General features: G+C 36.3%; 2 protein-coding genes across 3 annotated transcripts in view; both read right to left on the bottom strand.

Moving 5' to 3' along the window:
• Positions 1-13,941, bottom strand: part of LOC123664436 (filamin-A) — a 114,336-nt gene that overhangs the window by 1,222 nt on the left and 99,173 nt on the right. The window contains exons 48-53 of the mRNA XM_045598981.1: positions 9,627-9,771; positions 8,885-9,100; positions 7,200-7,373; positions 6,255-6,430; positions 687-848; positions 45-224 (exon numbers count right to left, since the gene is read on the bottom strand). Of these exons, the coding sequence (XP_045454937.1) occupies positions 45-224; positions 687-848; positions 6,255-6,430; positions 7,200-7,373; positions 8,885-9,100; positions 9,627-9,771 (1,053 nt within the window). The remainder of the gene's footprint in view (positions 1-44; positions 225-686; positions 849-6,254; positions 6,431-7,199; positions 7,374-8,884; positions 9,101-9,626; positions 9,772-13,941) is intronic.
• LOC123664418 lies at positions 12,510-13,765 on the bottom strand. Of its 2 annotated transcripts, none has more exons than XR_006744820.1 (3): positions 13,675-13,765; positions 13,030-13,226; positions 12,510-12,638 (listed from the first exon to the last, which is right to left on the bottom strand). XR_006744820.1 is itself a non-coding variant. In XM_045598964.1 (3 exons), the coding sequence occupies exons 1-3, from the start codon at positions 13,720-13,722 to the stop codon at positions 12,624-12,626; spliced, it is 567 nt and encodes a 188-aa protein (XP_045454920.1). In that variant the 5' UTR covers positions 13,723-13,765; the 3' UTR covers positions 12,510-12,623. The 2 variants fall into 2 exon arrangements, 1 of the variants encoding a protein (XP_045454920.1); XM_045598964.1 differs by having other exon boundaries at positions 13,368-13,765.

The raw sequence follows: 13,941 nt of genomic DNA, 5'->3' as shown, positions 1-13,941 counted from the left end.
CAATGATAAATTATTTAACATTGAAATCAGCCAGAAAAACTAACCTTGCATAATATAGTGCGGTCCTTTTGGCTCTCGCGTCGCATTTCAACGCGGAAGGCTCCCTTGGGCCCGCGGACGCGCACGGTCAGCTGGCCGGCGCCCGCGCCGCGCGTGTCGCAGAGGAATCGGGACTGGAATGTTGCTAGTACACCCGGTTCGACTCCTGGACCGTACACTCGAACCTAGTTTAAACAATAATTAATCTATATCAATAAAAATGAAATGCTAAGTGTGTTGCCAAGTGTAAAACTCAACCATGGACAACGTTTTTTTTTGTTTTCTAATAATTTGTAGAAGTTTCTTATTATATACAGTTCGCGAGACAAAACAAGGCCCATCGAGTATGTAGTTTATAATGTAATTTAAATTACAATTAGATGAACTAGAGGTAATTGATAAACTAACAAATCGATGACAAAAAAAGTAATCTTATTGGACGTACAAATAATAAATTAGTTTATTAGTGCAATACATGTAATAGTAATTAAATAGTACAACGATACAGACATATAAGAGAAATTGACGTAAGACGAGGTTCGTTTCTAAAAAAGTCCACCAGAGGCGCCCTTGCGCTACTCGTTCGGAAACCCGTACTAAATAATGTCTAACAAATAGTAAAATACAAGACAGAGTAACGAACTCACTTTAGAAGGGTCCGGCGCGCCGGCGACCTTGAGCACGAAGGGCGAGCCGGGCACGTGGTCGCCCGCGAACTGCACGCTGAGCACGTGGCGGCCCGCCTCCGCCGGCTTCACGTTCAGCGTGAACGTGCCGTCGCCGTGCTCGTACAGCTCGCAGTACGCCACCTGACGTATACATAACGAATATAGTTTATAGGTTTACTACCTGACCCCGCAAACGTTGTTTTGCTATATATGTTATTACGATCTACGTAAGATTGCCGATGTAGGCTGGATGAGGATTGCGGAAAACCGGGATATCTGGCGCGAACTTGGGGAGGCCTATGTCCAGCAGTGGACTGTCATAGGCTGTAGTAATGATGTGATGATGATGATATGTTATTAACCCCCTTAATCCCCCCCCCCTTATAACTTCGGGGTATGAAAAATAGACATTGTTCGGTTCTTAGACCTACCCAATATAATAGCACACAAAGTTTCGTGAGAATCGGTCAAGCCGTTTCGGAGGAGTTTAACTACAAACATCGCAACACGAGAATTTTATATATTAGATTAACGTCCCATACTCAAGGTTACTCAATGATAACAAGGACACGAATAAATATAAATCGATGTAGAGTACCTAGAAAATAAGCAATATTGGTATTATAACTTAATTAAATAAATAAACGCCTAACACTCAACGGTCTTCACGAAGGCTTATTTATATTAGGCGTACGAAAATACACACAGTACACAAACACAAACGGCCAGACCACGGCAAACATCTGTATGGCTTATACAAATGTTTGCCATGAGCGGGGAAGAGCCATCGAACCCGCTACCGCCCGCGTAACAGTCATAAACCAATGCCCAAACTGCTGCGCTAACGAGTCGTTATCACATTGTCACATGGAAGCGTATTGCTACACCTGGTTGTTTTTAGTGTAACAGAATTCAAGTTATAAGAGGGTCATTTGTATTGACTTAAATAAATAACCATTTCAAGGATAATTCATTACCATATAAGCTATACACGGTGATTTTATAACCGTTTTGGAAACGAAATATTTTACTTTGGAATCATCTATAGTACATATAAAAATGGATAAATCAATTGTAATGTTGACTAAAAAAAAGTTTCAATTTTAATATTCATTTTTATTCGATCGACTTGGAAAGTAGTAAGGCACTGATCATTCATTCATTATTTTATATGAATGAAACACGTCCGTGCGCGTTTCGGTTGATAAAAGTATACCTATAAGCGCGAGCTAGCGAGTACTTACTGTTACGCGGCACCTCCAGGTAGTCTTTTTGAATAGACACACAACTGGTTAAATATTGATAAAGTTTATTTAATAGTCCAAACACTTACAGTAACTGTCCCTAGAAACACCTCACTTTCCTTTTCTGTAATAAAAATATATATAGTGACGCGCTGGATGGTAAACGGCAACTGACTCGACCGTATGGAAAATGAAATATTTAAAGTAATTAAAATAGCGGCGTCAGCACTATCCGCGAATTAAACCTAGGCATAACATCTCCCCCCTTTTGATGGAGCTTTATCTTTAAAGATGAAGCGGAATTGAGACGCGACTAAAATCGAAAAGGTCAGAAAGGAAAATGAGCGTTTTACAATTTTTACCAAAATATTAATTAATTGGAATTAAAAAAAATAAAATTTATCATTAAACAATAAGAGAGCTGCTTAGCTAAAATTTAACAATGTTAATATTATCATCAATAATTAAGAATTTGACATTTTATCATAAAATTATAATAATAAGATAATTATAATAATAAGTTTGATTTAGAAAATTCATCCATATGTGTTAGTAACATTTTAACTTATATGACTAATGTTAGTCTATTCTAAACACAAACAATTCTCAAAGAAAATATAAATTTAATAAAATTCACAAAAATCATAAAATTTATAAAATTGTCAAAAATTGCCAAAATTCATAAATAAAAAATCATAACAAACTTTTATAAGTATCTAAGTGTGTTTATCTTAGAGTTAAGATTATTATTTATTATAAGAATGAGTATAATAGTTAGTATAATAGTTAGTATAATGAATAGTGTAAGAGATAGTACATTGATAATCTTAAGACATTAGTTTAATATTTAGAATTAGTATAAAAAACATTTATTTAGAAATTGGATACATTACGATTTGAGAGTTTCATTACATTTAACAGTTAATTTGCATGGTTTAGATTGAACAAAGATCCACTTATTATTACTAAGCGTTTGCCAAATATCGACATTACTAAACAAAAGTTTATGATTACATTCAGGTGACATTGATAGGACTACTTCTGTTAACAATTTACTTTCACAACAAGGATTATTTATACTCGAATAAATGCTGAGCATAGGGCATATAGAATACTCATCGTTTATCAACTTACAATTGTTTAAGTTATCTAAGAAGACGTAACTGAGCTTATCATCTGTTACTGCAATATAAGCTTTAGTCGGTTGCATTAAAAAAAAAGGTGTTAGCATTTTTATCATGTGGAATCGGTAAAGGAATATTTTTGTAAACAATGTATTTCTCTGGGTATATTAATGGTATTTCTAATATAAAAATAATCTTTTTGTTATAATAGAAACATGTTAGCTTTGATACATCGATTATTGTGTTAATGTTTTCAAGTGATAGAGCTACAGGAAAAACTGTACGCTTATCAATAAAATTACTATGAATCTTTAATTCATTATACAAGTAAAAAGGGCTCAAAACTGAAGGGTGTAAAATATTTGCTTTTGAAAATAAAATGGAATTAAGGATTACGTCTAAGGAATTAGAAATTGTTATCAGGGAGCTTTCAATTAGATTGATAAGACTATTTATTCGCGTTACGTAGTATAAGTTATCATTTTGCTTACAATTCTGTAGATCAATTAAAAGATGCGTGGAATGCTTTTTCTCACCAAACGTGACTTTTAAAAATGATTTTATTTCGGACCATTTATTAAATGTTTTAAGACAGCAAGCCATTTGTGCCTTGCCTTCAAGCTGTGATATAATGTATTTACAAAGCACATTCTGTTGGTCAGCGGTTGCGAGAGAAATAGCATTTTCGCAGTTTGTGAGAAAAGCTGGCAAAGATTCGCGATCACCATTATAAGGTTTTATGAATTTGGTAAGAACAGATAGAGTTATCTTCTCAGCCATTTTCGGTTTTGAGAACTTTAAAGATGGATCTGAATAATTGCTGTCGGAATCAGAGCGAGCTTCTTCAATTACAGTCTTTTCCTTTTTAGGAGGCATTCAATTAAAAATAACAGTAATTTTAGCAAAAATGTAAATAGATTTTTGTAGAAGTTGTATATACGTGACTCTATAAATATATTAAGCTTGTTACTGAATTTAAGGTTTATTAAAAAAAAAGGTTAAGAGATATTAATCTTCTGGGAAAGAATCACTGATCACTAGCACTTATTCACTTTTAGGCTTTTAGTAAAATAGAAAACTCACAATGAAACAGCAAGCGCGATCATATCTGCTGGGAAGCGTGACACGTGTTGATGACGTTGCGGGGCCGGAACTCGGACACGTGGTGGCTCTGTGAGTCGTATTGCAGCTAACGCGTCACGTTGCAATATAGCGACGTGTATGTAAAATGTAGATGATGGTATGGTTGCCTGGTGAGGGTTCTTCTGCTGGGACGCAGTCTCAGCAGCGTGGGGCTGTAGATCTGCTAGAAGTTCCGTGTGTTTGGTGGACCTGCCTCGGCTCGTGGGGCCTGAGACGTATACCTGATGTAGGCACGGCGACGTGGGGCCTGTGACCTTGTGTAATGTCTAATGACGTACCTGGGTGCCAGGGTTCGGATGTCAGGGTTTTATACAGAAAACCACTTACGACATCCCGCTTCTGACACCAATTTGTTACGCGGCACCTCCAGGTAGTCTTTTTGAATAGACACACAACTGGTTAAATATTGATAAAGTTTATTAAATAGTCCAAACACTTACAGTAACTGTCCCTAGAAACACCTCACTTTCCTTTTCTGGGTGAATAAAATATATTGTGTGACGCGCTGGATGGTAAACGGCAACTGACTCGACCGTATGGAAAATGAAATATTTAAAGTAATTAAAATAGCGGCGTCAGCACTATCCGCGAATTAAACCTAGGCATAACATTACGTAGATAGACTCGTTTGTCCTTCATACTTTACACGGGCTTAGGACCGTCAGAAATACCTATTTTATTTAAACTTCTTTTCGATTATTAACCACGATTGTTCTTTTCACAACAAATCAATTTATAAACGGACTGTAGGTATAAACTTCAGGCGTATTTAAAAAATCGGAGTTTTCTACAGAATAATTAACTTACATACCTATTAACAGTTTATTTACACTATTTACACTTCTCTGTATCGAAGCAACTGCTCAAAATGGAGTCCACTGCGTTCAATACACAAACGTACGCGTTTAATACAATTGTCTTTTAATTTTCTTAATGGGTCTTGATCACTTTTCACTTTATCAAAAGCGTCCACTATCGCAATGCGTAAATCATCACAGCTTTCATATTGACTGACGTGTATAACTTTTTATTTCCGACCACAAGAAAAAATTCAGGAGCGTTAAGTCAGGACTTCCAGGTGGCCAAGACACAGGCCCTCCTCGACCTATCCACCTATTACTAAACTCACTGTCCAGGTACATCGTCTACTAACTCGGATATTACTCTCCTTAACATCTCTAAGTACGAATTGCCGGTTAGATGACCTTCAATAAAAATAGGCCCTATTAGTTGGTCGTTAATAATACCGGCCTACACGTTCACACTGAAACGAACCTGGTGATGGTTTTCTCGTATCAAGTGGGGGTTAATTAGAGCCCAGTAATGCTCATTGTGCACATTGTATAGTCCCACTCGAGTAAACAGTGACTCGTCCGTCCAGAGTATGTTGTCGTTTGTATTATTTAACAACCACTGGCAAAAGGCGATTCTTTCCGGTGCGTTGTTTATTACGTGAGCCTTACGAAAATGATACGGGTGTAATCCTTGTGTACGTAATATCTTCCATACGAAGTTTTGGCTAACATCGAATTCTCTTGCTGCCACCCTTGTCCTCCGCCAGGGATCGCGCTCGAAGTACTCAAGAACATCTTCAAACTCCGGCGAATAATAATTTAAACGTCCTTGACCTTGTGTACGCATGAACCGTTATGGTATTACTGACCGACTGAAAGCCAGGGACGCGGGACGCCGACGATTACAAGGACAAGTGAGCGATGCCGTCATTGGTCGACTCCGGCGCAACTCGGTAGCTTTGTTTTTATTGGCTAATACGATTTTGTGACTGGCTATTAAAACGTATAGTATTTCTATTTTTAGAATGTACCTACCGTGAAGCGCTACTACTGGTTTTCACTTTTTATCTGTAAACGATATGAATATCGACTTTGATGAAAAAAAAATACATATATTATTAAATTAACGTTATATATAGATTCTGTTATTGATAAATAATTCAAAATTTTCGTTTCCAAAACGCTTTCAAAATCACCTGTATATTATAGCTACATTTTACTACAAAAGTCAGAGCATTAAACCTTGTTGGGTCCCGTGCAGTGCGCCGTCAGTTCCCCGGGCCCAGCTCGCCGGGTGTCTATCCAGGAGCGTATCTCTCTGCCCACGACCCCGCCCGCCAGTCCGGCCCCGGAGCACACCACACGTGACGCGTCTCCGCTCTCTGAGCCGGCAACTACTTTGACTGTCAAAGGACAGCCTGGAAAATGTATAATATTATTATCTGTCATGTTTAGAGATATCATTTTTGATGAGTAATTTTACATAATTTTTTCTAGCATTTAAAAAAAAAGTAAATATAGATTAAAAACTATATAAGTGATGACAGTTATAACTGAAAGGTGGACTAAGGAAAGATTAATTGGCTAGAGCGCCGACACGGTCAGTCGGAGACGCGGGTTCGAATCCCGCTGGAGCGGTCAATTTTTGATATGATATTCAAAAATGTTTAGAATTCCTAATGTGTGGGTAACACAAAAATAAAATCGTACATATTAAAAATAGCATGGTGTCGTCTCCTGTCAAAGATTTTCATAGTAATATGGAACTTTGAATAGTTACGGGTCTCTGTAAAGAACTCACTATAGACGGCGCCACGGTTCGCTTAAACCGAAAATAAAAATCATCATATCAAAAATTTCGCTCTAGCGGGTACATCGTTCCATAGCTTAATTGGCTAGAGCGCCGACACGGTCAGTCGGAGACGCGGGTTCGAATCCCGCTGGAGCGGTCAATTTTTGATATGATATTCAAAAATGTTTAGAATTCCTAATGTGTGGGTAACACAAAAATAAAATCGTACATATATAAGGAAAGATGAAAAAAAAAAACGTGAATTTTTTTAAGGATTAGGGAAGATTAAAGTTGATAATAAATATTTGCGTAATATTATTTATTATTTATTTTATATTGCACTGATATTATGAATCAATGTGCAAAAAAAATCAATTTTAAGGCTATTATGGTACCTTTGACGAGCCGGCCGGCCCACAGCACGCGCAGCTGGTGGTCGCCGGCGCGGCGCGGCGTGTAGGAGGCGCGCCACAGGCCCGGCCCGGCCGCCGCCAGCGCCACCGGCACCGCCTCGCCCTCCGCCGCCATCAGCGTCGCCTCGGGCGCGCCCGGGCCCGCCGCACTCCCGTCTGTCACGACGGAACCAAACAATAAATCAATCAGTGTTGCCAGCTATGAATTTGTGCGCGCTGATTTTCTGACTGAGACGCGACATAATATAAAGACTAGTTTCTATATATATCAAAAAATGACGAACTGTTTTTTTTTAAAGGAACCAGGTTTAAATAATATATATTTATTTTCTTTACTTTTAAAATTTTTGCTAATGTTATGATTGAGGTAGGGCACAGTAGGAATTATCCTGCTTTGAGCAGCATCTGGAGCAGATAGCAGCTAAATAATACTGCTTTCAATCAGTTGTGTTCCTGTGGTGAGTAAGGTTACTAGAGCTCCTAGGGGGTAAGGTCAGCAACCCGTTTGCGATGCTTCACATATTACAAGCGTCTAATAAGCAACGGTAATCGCTTACCATCTGGTAAACCGTACGCTTATTTGTCGACTTGCGACGTTATTGTATAACAAGAAATAATGTTAATGATGCTATGGATACTCCCAGGCACGCGCTAATTCCCGTTTGTGACACTACATATGTGACATATTTATTATACTTTTTAAACGTAGTTAGTAAAATTTTATTGATAAGACGAAGTAAGAATATAGTAAAAAATTATTACGTTGTAATCTAGTCACGCGGTATGAAATTAATCTATATCGAAGGTAATGTTATCTATATCAGATAAAATTATCTATTAATTATTAATTATTTTTAATCATTGAACCCTTTATATGCTGCTTGCTTTTGTTTCTTATCTGCATTATCTTTAGTACTTGTAAATTGTTCCTCTAGAGCATAATTAAATGAGATTTTAATGGTTTTTACCCAAGACGGTTCCACACAACACTATTACTAAGATCCTGCTATCCGTCAGTCTATCATAGACATCATCATCTTAGGACCGTTATAGTTAAGAACCTGAGAAGTTTACGTCAATTTTCACAGAATATTTAATTTAGCATATAGCCGCTATAGCAACATAAAATAAAAAACACAAAAAAGACAATGGACTATGAAAACCCAAAACACGTAAACTTTTTCTTTCGACATTTGTAATAAAATTTTAATAAACAAATATTCCTATCAAGAGAGAGACAAACTTCTTAGCATTCAATGGATTCATCGTGCAGGTGCCGAGTCCATCGTGCGGCAGAAGGAGAAACTCAGAGCAGTTCCCAGGACTTGCGACCTAGGTGTAGGTTTAAGGAGGCCCTCTTTGAGATGCGCATTAGTGCTCACCTTCACTGCTCGAGTTTCCCGCCCCACCTAGCCAAATCTGGTAGGAACCTGTTAGTCCAGCCTTAGACACTCGTTCTAAAATAGAACTTACTGCAGCTCTCGACAGGCCAAGGTCTTTCAGAAGATTATAGAGATTTTGCTGGTATACCTCTCGCTCCTACTTCTACCGCGTATAACACATCTCGACAATTAAAGACATCTCGAGCGAAGAAGACTAATTTTCAAATGTCCAGATTTTTAGTTATTTTGATAATTTTTAAGCATGTTTCAAATACAGTAACTCACCAATAGTAAAAACAGCTGGTGTATGTGGAGCGGCATGAGCCAAGCCCCTTCCAGCTAGTGTAACTCTGTCCGCGGTGTTCCCGGACGCTACGAGGGCTCTTCTTGGGGCCCCCGCTACCAGCGCGCCATTGTATGTCAGTTCCAGTTCTTGTTCCCCACTAACTCCTTCGGGTGCTGTTAGTGTGACTACTGCTCGTCCTGACACCGTCTCGACGCCTGTTGGAATTTATGTTCGTTTGTATTTATATTATATTAAAAAATAGGTTTGATTAGGATAATTGTTTTTTATGGTAATGACAAATATTCAAGTTTTACCAGTCATCAAGATTCAGTTATCAAGTAACATACTCCCGGTTCAGTTCATTACGTAATAGTAAACGATTCCTGGGGATAAACAACACAAACACAAACACACACACACGCACACGCACATGCACACGCAGACGCACACGCACACGCACACGCACACGCACGCGCACACTTCAGAGTATCGCAGCCCACTGCTGGATGGACATAGACCTCCCAAGTTGGCGCCAAACATCCCGGTTTTTTCAATAAATATTAATTGATCACCTATAAAAAAGGGTTCATATAATTTAAGCGCAAGAATTTTCTATGTTCTTCAAGGAAAAACACAGATTAATTTTTTCCTTCTACTCAAGGGACTGGAACTTTCGCATCGATAACTTTGGAGCTATTTATATTTTTAAGGTTTCCAGAAAATATAAGAAAATGAACTCACGCTGATGCCTGCCAGCTAGTAAGCACTCTAGTGTTCCAGGGCCCGCATTACTAGTGTCCAGGACTAGTTTAGAAGGCGCCCTCACACGGCCGGAGTTGTCAGTGCCCCATCCTCCCACAGCAACTATTGCTGATGTGTCGATTACCTGTAAGAGGTCATTTCATTAAAATAATATACTAGTTCAAAACTTTTTTTGAAAATCCTTTAGTTATGAAAACTAGCTGTTACAGTTCAACATACAATATACAGTGATATGAAGTAACTAACAAATACTATCGCTAAGATAAGCTTCAAATTTATGTGGGATTGAGGATGTCAGAGTACCAGCAATGAAACGAAATATCACCTTAACACGTTTATTTAAATAAAGTTATACCTAATTCACCGTGCACCCGCTCGCTCGTTAACCGTCTCTCTTCCAATTCAAATCTATAATGGCCGAACACACTATATCCCTTTCACTCATTCTTCCTTTCATTCACAGTTCACAGATTAACTATTTAAATCATTTACATTCAATAATCATTCCACATTCGGCCCTTCCTGACAACATGGCTGTCCTCAGTCATCCAATGTAATAAAAAAAATCTTAAGGTTCAAATAAACAACAATAAAAAAAAAATATTACAGACACTCTTGAGATACATCTTTAACCATTATATACTAAACATTTTAAACATTATATACTAAACATTTTAAACATGATATACTAAGCCTTTTAAACATTATATACTAAACTTTTTAAACAATAAATAAAAGGAATACAGAACTACAACTTGCAAGAAAAACTTAATCAATACTTTATTACCTGACAACTTAAATAGCATCTTATATTGAGAAAAACAAAAACATTATAAAGTAACATCTTACATTATATACTTAATTATTATAAAGTAGGGAACACTTTTATAACTTTATACACTCTTATAACATCTTAATTTATACACTCATCATACATCCTATAAAATCTTTGAAAATATAATAAATCAAACAACTTATAAAGAAAAAAGTAATTGCTTAATCATAAATCAGGCCATGGCTTCATGAAGTCACATGAAGTGGAGGTTCTACTAGGACCTTCAACATTAGAGTCTACTTTTTCAACATCATACCTATCATTGTTTTTTACATTAGTTACAATATATGGACCTAAAAATTTTGGTTTCAATTTCATACAACTTCCATATTGAGTGCGTTTGATAGCAACCTTATCACCAACATTGTATTTAAAACTTTCTTTCCTATTTTTGTTAAAATTTTTAATATTTTCTTCTTGTGTTTTTAATATTTGTTCCTTTGCTTGTATTCTCAATTCTTCTCTTTGCTGTGTAAAATTATCTATATCTGCTTGCTTAATTAAATCGTAAATTTCTATATCTTGTTTATTTTTAATTTTTACTCCTATTAAAAGCTCAAATGGTGTAGAACTTACACTTCTTTGGTATGTACTATTAAGTGCTCTTTGTACCGAGCTAACATGTCGATACCACAGGGCAGGTGATTCTATGCACATCTTGGTAAGTACCGCTATAATAATGTGATGTATCCTTTCAACTTGACCATTTGCTCGGGGAACTCCTGTTGTAATTTTCACGTGCTCAATACCTTGTTCTGTACAATAATCCTGAAACAAATGACTAGTGAATGCCGTACCTCTGTCAGTTATAAATCTTAATGGGTTACCAAACGTTTGTTGATGAATTCTAATTTTGTCTATTACTTCATTCGCAGTGAGACCTTTAGTTGGAAACAACCAAACAAACTTTGTAAAACCATCGATAACTGTAAGAATATAGTTATATTGTTTCTTAGTCTCTGTCATAGGTCCTACATGATCTAGATGAATTGTATGTAGAGGCCTTTCTCCTTTATCTATAGTATGTAAAAATCCTTCTTTTTTACCTGCTTTATTAACCGCTAAGAGGCAAGGAATACATGCAGCTATGAACTCTTGAACCTTTTTATTTATATTTTTAATGAAATAATTCTTATTTATCAATTCTGTAGTTTTCTTTATAGAAAAATGGCCATTGGAATGAGCATTCCCAATAATAGCTAATTCCATACTTTTTGGAACAACTAATAATTTTTCATTTCCTTTATAAAGTAATCCATTATCCAAATAATAGTCATCATAGGGTTTATTATCCTTTAATATGGTCGCAATGGCCCTCAGACCTTCATCATCCTTCTGTGCTTGCCGTAAGTTTTCATGCAATGTTGATACCACACCTACATAGGGATTGCGACTTAATGCATCAACGTGTCTCATTAAACTTCCGGACCGATGTTCCACTGTAAAATCAAATTCCTGTAAAAACATTGCCCACCGTGCTACTTTAGGTGTTAAATCTCTTTTCTTAATTGTCATTGTAAATGCTTTGCAATCTGTTACTATTTTAAATTTAACTCCAAATAAATAACATCTAAATTTTTTTACCCCTTCGACAACTGCCATAGCTTCTAATTCATAACTTGAATATTTTTCTTCCTGTGGACTATTTTTACGACTCATGTAATAAACAGGATGTAGTTCATTATTTTCATCACGTTGCATAAGTATCGCTGCCATAGCAAAACATGATGCATCTGTATGTAATTCAGTTTGTAATTTTGGATTAAAAATCTTTAAAACGGGACTACTAGTTAATTTTTCCTTCAATGTATAAAATGCCTGTCTTTCTTTTTGATTAAAACTAAACTTTACATCTTTTTTCAAAAGGTTTGTTAAAGGACTTGCTATCTCTGCAAAATTTTGAATATATTTTCTAAAGTATGAGGCTAGGCCAACAAAACTTTGTACTTGTTTAGTTGAGCTTGGTTCTGGGAACTTTGTTATGGCTTCTATTTTATCAACAGAGGGACTCACCTTACCATTACAAATCTCATGTCCTAAGAATGTAATACTTTTTGTTATCAAATTGGCTTTCTTCCAGTTTATTATTAATCCATATTGTGACGCTACTTTTAAAACTTCTTTTAATCTTATTAAAGCTTCTATTTCATCTTTTGCTGGAATTAAAATGTCATCCAAGTATATTAACACCCAACCCCTTAACATCAGGTCACGAAAAATAATAGTAATAAATCTCATAAAGTAATTCGGACATATGCTCATACCAAATGGAGCTCTAAGAAATTCAAATTGTCCAAGGTGACAAACAAAACTTGTGTATTTAACCGACTCTTCTGATATTTTTAAATGAAAGAATCCGTCTTTAAGATCCAAGGTACTGAATATCTGTGCATCATATAATTTATCTATGTAGTCTTCAATTAAGGGAATAGGAAATTCGTCTTTAATTATTTTCTGATTTAATCTGCGGTAATCAATGCATATTCTAAGTGATAAGTCTTTCTTTCTTACAAGAACTAAGGGACTTGAATAATCAGAATAACTTACTTGAATAATTCCTCTGTCTAACCATTCTTTTATCTGCTTTTCTACCTCACCTTGCTCTGTTTGTGATATACGACGTGGACTTGACCTTATGGGGATGTCATCTTTTAATATAATTTTCATTTGGATAGGCGCTTCTTTGATTTGTTGAGGTTGGTAATTGGTTACTAAATTTTGCACTTCATTTTTTACACGTTCATCTAGAATATGATTAATGTCAGGGAAATCACACAACTCATCATAACTACTCATCATACAACTCATAAAATTATCATCTGTTGGGGTAAACCACACTTCACAATCTTTCATACATGTAAATACATTACGCAAAAAAGTGTTACCTAGAATGACTTTCCAAGGAATTGAATCTTTAGGAACAATGTAAAAATTAACATTTTTATATTTATGATTATCTATTACTATATCCAAGGTAGTCGCACCACAAGAATAAACTTTAGCATAACCTATACCAGTTAAAGTAATGTTCGTATTTTGATTTATGGGAGCACTCAGTTCGTTGAAAAAATCATTAGATATTAAGCACACGTCACAACCGGAATCTATCAATGCACTTGTCGTTTTATCGCACAAAGTTACAGTTTTTAAAGGCTTTTCACGATATGATTTATTACTTAAAATTTCGATTACGTTTTCGTCATTTACAATGCCAATGTTGCATTCCTGTTCATCTTCCATCTCTTTCGTTAAATTATAACAAGCGTTATTCGTCGTATGAGTGGCCAATGCTTGTACTTGCCTAAGCGCGGGATCTCCGACGATATCCGAACGCTTCCGAAACGATGACGCTATGTCTTTCTTCGTTGTATGAGTGGCTGGTTTTTGTACTTGCCTAAGCGCGGGATCTCCGACGATATCCGAGCGCTTCCGAAACGATGACGCCGCACAATTTGATGA

Source organism: Melitaea cinxia, chromosome 2 (assembly GCF_905220565.1).
Source record: "Melitaea cinxia chromosome 2, ilMelCinx1.1, whole genome shotgun sequence".
NCBI classification, from domain to species: domain Eukaryota; kingdom Metazoa; phylum Arthropoda; class Insecta; order Lepidoptera; family Nymphalidae; genus Melitaea; species Melitaea cinxia.
The sequence above is the reverse complement of the archived record's forward strand: the minus strand, read 5'-3'. Positions and strand labels throughout refer to the sequence as shown.

Bases quoted from the DNA above. Each gene is read 5' to 3' on its own strand.
- LOC123664418 (XM_045598964.1), bottom strand. From the start codon at position 13,722: ATGGAAGATGAACAGGAATGCAACATTGGCATTGTAAATGACGAAAAC. The intron at 13,227-13,367 runs GTAACACTTTTT...ATCATATTCTAG, and splicing joins TCCTTGGAAAGTCATTCTAG to ATGAACGTGTAAAAAATGAA.